The 7,633-nt window shown below is 45.1% G+C and overlaps 1 protein-coding gene across 2 annotated transcripts in view; it reads left to right on the forward strand.

The window, feature by feature from the left end:
- Positions 1-5,233, forward strand: part of HEXB (hexosaminidase subunit beta) — a 65,521-nt gene extending 60,288 nt beyond the window's left edge. For both annotated transcript variants that reach the window (XM_044276065.1, XM_044276064.1), the window contains exon 14: positions 4,890-5,233. In XM_044276065.1, coding sequence (XP_044132000.1) covers positions 4,890-4,950 — 61 coding nt within the window. In that variant the 3' untranslated portion in view covers positions 4,951-5,233. The remainder of the gene's footprint in view (positions 1-4,889) is intronic.
- The last annotated feature ends 2,400 nt before the right edge of the window (positions 5,234-7,633 follow it).

The raw sequence follows: 7,633 nt of genomic DNA on the forward strand, positions 1-7,633 counted from the left end.
GGAGCCCGAGGAGAGAGGAGCGCTGCGATAATTTGAATGAACAGCCCGCCCAGCCGGCCAATGCGGGCGATCCTGAGAATATGGCATCTGATGCAGCATTGCACTATTTTTTCTATTTTTTCTTTCACAATTGATATGTGGTGCTGTATTTAGTTATGTGCAAATTAAAGCTTAAAGGAACACTTTATCAGAAGGGTATTCCTTTCAGGCCGGATGCACAGAACCATATTCGTTTTTGCAGTTTGCAAGTGATGGGATCCACAAAACACTGATACTAGCCATGCGCATCCCACATTTTCCCCTTCAGCAGGTCCCACAATGTTAAAATTGCTGCTTCTTGTCCTAAAGCCCTTCGCTACAAGTGTTGTATATGTGTGGTGCTGGAGCGATGGGCAAACATGACGTCGACCCGCTCATGCAGGGGGTGTCATGGCCGGCGGGTCGCCGCTGTTTTAAATGGCAGAAACCCGAGGCCGGCAATACTGCTGATTGCGGTACTTAATCTGTTCCAGACATAGGGCGTACCAGTACGCCCTGATTTCCTGATCGTTAAGGACACAGGGTGTACCGGTACGTCCTATGTATTTCTGATCACCGCTGCTCGGCGGGCTAAATGCGAGGTGGTCAATTCAGACCTGCGGTTTGCTGCGTTTCCGGGTTATTCGGGTCTCTGGTGGTGTGATAATACACCACCAATCACCATACTTAGATCCTGAGAGATGATGGTGACATCACCTCTCAGGATCGCTCTCATTGGTCGGCTGGGCGGGCGGTTCATTCAAATTATCACAGCGCTCCTCTCCTCCTTTTCAGTCCAGAGGAGAGAGGAGCGCTGCGTCGTGTCTCAGAGCCAGCACCCCATCTGTGCCCCAGCACCACCAGGTATTTAGGGAAAGGCTAGGGACAAGTTAGATTAGGCAGGGATATTTTAGGGAAAGTTAGTTGAAGAAAAAAAACTAAAACTGTTTTGGTTGCATCACCCTAAATTGGGGGGTCCACAGCACAACTTTTTTGGGGTGCAGGCAGTTGTTGTTTTTTGTTTTTTGTTGCGTACGCTGACCGTGGCTGGCACTTTTAGCGTCCGGCCACTGTTAGCGCATTGCACACCCCACCGCTGATCAACTTCAGACTGTTGATCAGCGATTTTTGAATTTTTTATTAATTTATTTTCACTCCCCCCCCAAATTTTTGTCTGTTAGGTTTAGGTTGAGCTCGCGAACAACCGTGCCCACACACGCACACCAAATAAAGATATGCACACACTCCCCTATGCCCCGCCAGATGTTCTTGGCCGAGGAGGCAAGAGAGGACAAGGATGACCCCACTTTCCTTTTGTCATTCGCATCATCTAGCGATGATGAGCCCCCAAGGCAGCGGAGATGCTGCCAGGCAGAGCAAGGGGACTGCCATGCTAGGGACCCTGTTGCCCACCCTAGTACGAGCAGCTCTGGGGCTCGTACTAGTTTTCCGGCCCACCAGTTAAATCCACCGGAGCCCCCTGCCGGTGAACTTGTCTGGTGTAGCCCAGAGCGTTATGAGCCTGTGATTCCTGATTTTGTAGGCCAATTAGGAATCCAGATTTCCACAGTGGGCTTCACTGAATATGACTTTTTTTGTCTTTATTTCAGTGACCACTTTGTAAATCTAATGGTGGAGCAGATGAACCTGTACGCCCAACAGTTTGTTGCTCAACACCCGGGCTCCTTTTTGGCTAGGCCCGGTGGCTGGACCCCAGTCAGTGCAGCCGAGATGAGGACATTTTGGGGCCTCGTGCTGCATAATGGCCTAGTCAAGAAACCTAGTGTCAGGCATTACTGGAGTGGGGACGTCCTCTACCAGGCCCCACTTTACAGTACGGCCATGACACGCTCCCAGTTTGAGGCCATCTGGAAATGCCTGCATTATTTAGATAATGCAGCATGTCCCCGAAGCTGTACAAACTTTGAGTACCTCAGGGTACACTTACAAGTTTTGTGTGTATGAGGGGCGAGATTCCCATATTTAACCCCCAGAATGTCCCCCCACTCTGGGTGTTAGCGGGAAACTTGTGTGGGACCTTATGCACCCACTGCTAGATAAGGGTTACCACCTGTACATGGACAACTTTTATACTAGTATACCCTTGTTCCAGTCCCTTGCTGCCAGATCCACGTCCGCTTGTGGGACCGTGCAGAAAAATCAACGCGGCCTCCCTACCTACCCCCTCCAGATACCTATCCTCAGGGGTGAGACCCGTGCCCTTACCACTGGAAACCTGTTGCTGGTCAGATATAAGGACAAGAGGGATGTCCTTGTACTGTCCACAATTTATGGTAACGGCATCACCCCTGTCCCTGTGCGAGGTACCGCGGCAACTGTCCTCAAGCCTGATTGTATCGTGGACTATCGGTATATGGGAGGAGTTGATCTCTCTGATAAAGTACTCAAGCCATATAATGCCATGCGCAAAACCTGGGCATGGTACAAAAAAGTTGCGGTCTACTTGGTACAGGTTGCCTTGTACAACTCTTTTGTGCTGTCCCGGAGCGCTGGCAACACAGGGAAATTCCTCCAGTTCTATGAGGCAGTCCTCAAGGCCCTGATCTTTTCTGACCGGGAAAGAGCAGGCTGGAGTACCTCGGGATCTGTAGACGCCCGGATCGTCCCTGGCCAACACTTTCCAGGTGTGGTCCCCCATACTGGAAAGAAGGGACGGACCCCAAAAAAATTGCAGAGTGTGTCACAGGAAGGGGATACGGAAGGACACCACTACTCAATGTGACACGTGCCCTGATCATCCGGGCCTCTGCATTATTGGTTGCTTCAGGGAGTATCACATTTCCATGGAGTACAAAATTTATATCCCAAATGTAGCCACTAACAATCGGATAAAAAACTGGTTCTCTGACACAAAAACGAATTTTTTTATTTTTTTTTTAAACACTATTTAGTAAAAACCTAAAATAAAGTGTATACATATTGGGTATCGCTGCGTCCATAAGAATATGCTCTATAAAAACACCCCCCCCCCCCCCCAACCCCTTAGATGAACACGGTAAAAGAAATAAAGTGCAAAAAAGGTGTGTTTTTTTTTTTTTTTTTGTCACCTTACGTCACAAAAATTGTAATAGCAAGCAATCAAAAAGTCATATGCCCCCCCCAAAATAGTGCCAATAAAAACCGTCCTCTCATCCCGCAAAAAGTGAGCCCCTACCTAAGAGAATCAGCTAAAAAAATATGACTCAGACTATGGAGATACTAAAATGTTTTTTTTTTTTTTTTTTTTTTTTGGGGGGGGGGGGGTTTATAAAAAGATAATATAGTGTAAAACTTAAAGTAGACAGATTAGGTATCTCTGCGTCTGTCAGAATCTGCTCTATAAAAATAACCCCCCCCCCCCCCCCCCCCAATGAACACTGTAAAAAAAAATCACTTTTAACCCGTTTTTTCCAATAACAAAGTAAGGAGTTAACAGACCAAAAAACTTTATATTTATTACCCTCATACTACAGTTTACAGAAACACCCCATGTGTGGTTGTAAACTGCTGTATGACCAAACGGCAGGGCGCAGAAGGAAAGGAACCCCGTACGGTTTCTTGAAGGCAGATTTTGATGGCTTTTTTTTTTTTTTTTTGGGCACCATGTCCCATTTGAAGCCCCCCTGATGCACCCCTAGAGTAAAAACTCCATAAAAGCGACCCCATCTAAGAAACTACACCTTCCAAGGTATCCAAAACTGATTTTACAAACGTCGTTAACCCTTTAGGTGTTCCACAAGAGTTATTGGTGAATGGAGATGAAATTTCAGAATTTCTATTTCTGGTAACCTTGCCTCACAAAAATGTAATATAGATAAACCAAAAATCATATGTACCCTAAAAATAGTCCCAACAAAACTGCCACCTTATCCCGTAGTTTCCAAAATGGGTCACTTTTATGGAGTTTCTACTCTAGGGGAGCATCGGGGGGGCTTCAAATGGGACAAGGAAATAAACCAGTCCAGCAAAATCTGCCTTAAAAAAAAAAAAAAACACACAGCGCACCTTTCCCTCTACGCCCTACTGTGTGCCCGTACCGTAGTTTACAGCCACTTCGCAAAGTCTCGGGAGACTTTGTGAAGTAATAACTTCGGCTCATCACAGCCAATACATTCTAATACTGTACATCGCTCCTGCTCTGTACAGTATTGGAACAAAGTTTTTATGCAAATCGACTTTGGATGTTTCATCCGAAGTCTATTCGCTCATCCCAAAATAAGATCCTGTAATTGCCCTTTCAATCCCGTACAGGTTCAATTTGTGTTTACATGGCTGCAGCTGTGACAACCTTTATACACCCCAGGTGACTGCAGCACACCAAACACGTGTACTGCTGAGGCCAGTAATTGGCTGTAGTGGTCACACGGGGCTGTCACAGCTGGAAGAGGATTAAATGGGTGAGTATTGGAGCTTTTAACACATCAAGGCTTTGGTAAAGGTTTTTCATAATCTGTCAACACCTTTTTACAACCTGGTAAGTTTAGGATCTCTTGCTGACTGTGCCCTTTGTTGTGTTCGGTGATAAAGAATATACATAGGCCTCATGCAGACGACCATTCCGTTTTTTGTGGTCCGCGGATCCGCAAAAAAACGGAAGCCATCCGTGTGCCTTCCGCAATTTGCGGAACAGGTGGCCCATTGTAGAAATGCCTATTCTTGACCGCAAAATGGACAAGAATAGGACAGGTTATATTTTTTTGCGGGGCTACGGAACGGATGCGGACAGAACACAGAGTGCTGTCCGCATCTTTTGCGGCCCCATTGAAGTGAATACATTAGTGTGCATGAGGCCATAGTGTGTGAATACACCCTAATTATGTTTTACCGGAATTTATTTATAACATTGGATTTTTTGGCTGCATTTCTCCTAGGCGTGGAATTCCTGCAGAGCCACTGTATATAGGATACTGTGAGCATGAAACCAATTATTAGACACATGAAGCAAGAAGGAGGAAGCTGCATTTTGGGAAAAATATAATGTACCAATCACAACAGGTTTTCTCTTTTTCATCTTGTAAGGCTAGAAACGCACATGCAGTTTTTGTGGCCGTGTAATGAGGCAGAAATGGATTCAAAAGCAACAGGAAATATAAGGGCCCTTTCACACGGGAGAGATTTCCGCGCAGGTGCAATGCGTGAGGTGAACGCATTGCACCCGCACCGAATCGGGACCCATTCATTTCTATGGGGCTGTGCACATGAGCAGTGATTTTCATACATCACTTGTGCATTGCGTGAAAATCGCAGCATGCTCTATTTTATGCGTTTTTTCACGCAACGCAAGCCCCATAGAAGTGAAAAAGGCTGCATGAAAATCGCAAGCGAGTGCGGATGCGGTGCGATTTTTCACGCACGGTTGCTAGGAGATGATCGGGATGGGGTCCCGATCATGATTATTTTCCCTTATAACATGGTTAAAAGGGAAAATAACGTCATTCTTAATACAGAATGCATAGTACAATAGGGCTGGAGGGTTAAAAAAATAAATAAAAATAATTTAACTCACCTTTATCCACTTGTTTGCGTAGCCCGGCTTCTCTTCTGTCTTCTTCTTTGAGGAATAGGACTTTTGATGACATCACTGCGCTCATCACATGATCTTCATCATGGTGATGGATCATGTGATGAGCGCAGTGATGTCACCACAGGTCCTTTTCCTGTGCACAGCAAAGAAGACAGAAGAGATGTCCGCTGCGCGAGCAAGTGGATTAAGGCGAGTTAAATTATTATTTTTTAACCCCTCCATCCCTATTGTACTAAGCATTCTGTATTCAGAATTCTATTATTTTTCCCTTTTATAACCATGTTATAAGGTGTAGATTTTATTATTTTCCAACCCCAAACCTGAACTTCTGTGAAGAAGTTTGGGTACCAAACATGCCGATATTTCTCACACGCGTGAAAAACGCATTACAATGTTTTGCACTTGCGCGGAACAATCGTGCATTTTCCCGCAACGCACCCGCCTCTTATCCGGGCAAAAAACATGGCACCCCTGTGTGAAAGAGGCCTAAAGGAAGGACTTGCACTTCTTCCTTCTGGATCCACTTCTTATTTTTACTTTTAAAAAATGTCATCAAAAACTGTGTGTGTGCATATCTAGCTTAAATCTTAAAATCACTGATTTGCAACTTTTTTCAAAAAGTTTAATTGTAAAACCTTTTTTTTACAGTTTCATGTAATAAAGTCTTTACTGTGAGGTGTGGTTTCAGTGGTTATTTCATGCTTGTTTTTTTTTTTTTTGTTTTTTTTTTTAAACTGAATGGGGCTGAGCTGCAATACCAATCACCGCTACTACAGTCGTGGCCAAAAGTTTTGAGAATTACATAAATATTGGAAAAGTTGCTGCTTACGTTTTTATAATAGCAATTTACATATACTCCAGAATGTTATGAAGAGTGATCAGATGAATTACATAGTCCTTCTTTGGCATGAAAATTAACTTAATCCCCCCCAAAAAACTTTCCAGTGCGTTTCATTGCTGTCATTAAAGGACCTGCTGAGATCATTTCAGTAATCGTCTTGTAAACTCGGGTGAGAATGTTGACGAGCACAAGGCTGGAGATCATTATGGCAGACCTGACCTGTTAAAAGGAGGGTGATGCTTGAAATCATTGTTCTTCCATTGTTAAAGGGTTTCTATCAACTCATTTTGACCTAATTAGCTCTGACACTAGCGATCTGCTAGTGTCTGATCTACCTAACAATGCTATTCTCAGTGTGGATCCGTTTCCCTAAAAAATAACTTTTATTGATATGCTAATGCGCCTCTAGGTGCTATGGGGGTGTCTTTTCAGCACCTAGAGGCTCGGTCTACTCACACTCTATGCCGCCCAACTCGTCAGTCCAGCCCGCCCATCTCCTCTGAAATGCGATCCTCCTTCTGAGCCAGCCGACGAATTCTCGCGCGTGCGCGTCTGTATTCGGCGCAGGCACAGTGAACGTCTGACCGCTCCCTGCACAGACATCTCCACTGCGCCGGATACGTCAGAGGAACAGATGGTGCAGGTGCAGTGGAGATGCCGGTGCAGGGAGCAAAGAGATCCACACAGGTCTGAGAATAGCATTGTTAGGTAGATCAGAAACTAGCAGATCGCTAGTGTCTGAGAGCTAATTAGGTAAAAATGAGGTGATAGGATGCGGACAGAACACAGAGTGCTGCCCGCATCTTTTGCGGCCCCATTGAAGTGAATACGTTAGTGTGCATGAGGCCATAGTGTGTGAATACACCCTAATTATGTTTAACCGGAATTTATTTATAACATTGGATTTTTTGGCTGCATTTCTCCTAGGCGTGGAATTCCTGCAGAGCCACTGTATATAGGATACTGTGAGCATGAAACCAATTATTAGACACATGAAGCAAGAAGGAGGAAGCTGCATTTTGGGAAAAATATAATGTACCAATCACAACAGGTTTTCTCTTTTTCATCTTGTAAGGCTAGAAACGCACATGCAGTTTTCTCGCCCATTTTCCTTGGGGGACACAGACCTTGGGTATAGCTCAGCTCCCTAGGAGGCGTGACACTAAGTAAAACTGTTAAGCCCCTCCTCCATCAGCTATACCCTCAGCCTGGAGATAGAGGCTACCAGTTTTAGCTTAGTGTCCAAGGAG

Source organism: Bufo gargarizans, chromosome 1, assembly GCF_014858855.1.
Source record: "Bufo gargarizans isolate SCDJY-AF-19 chromosome 1, ASM1485885v1, whole genome shotgun sequence".
NCBI classification, from domain to species: Eukaryota; Metazoa; Chordata; class Amphibia; order Anura; family Bufonidae; genus Bufo; species Bufo gargarizans.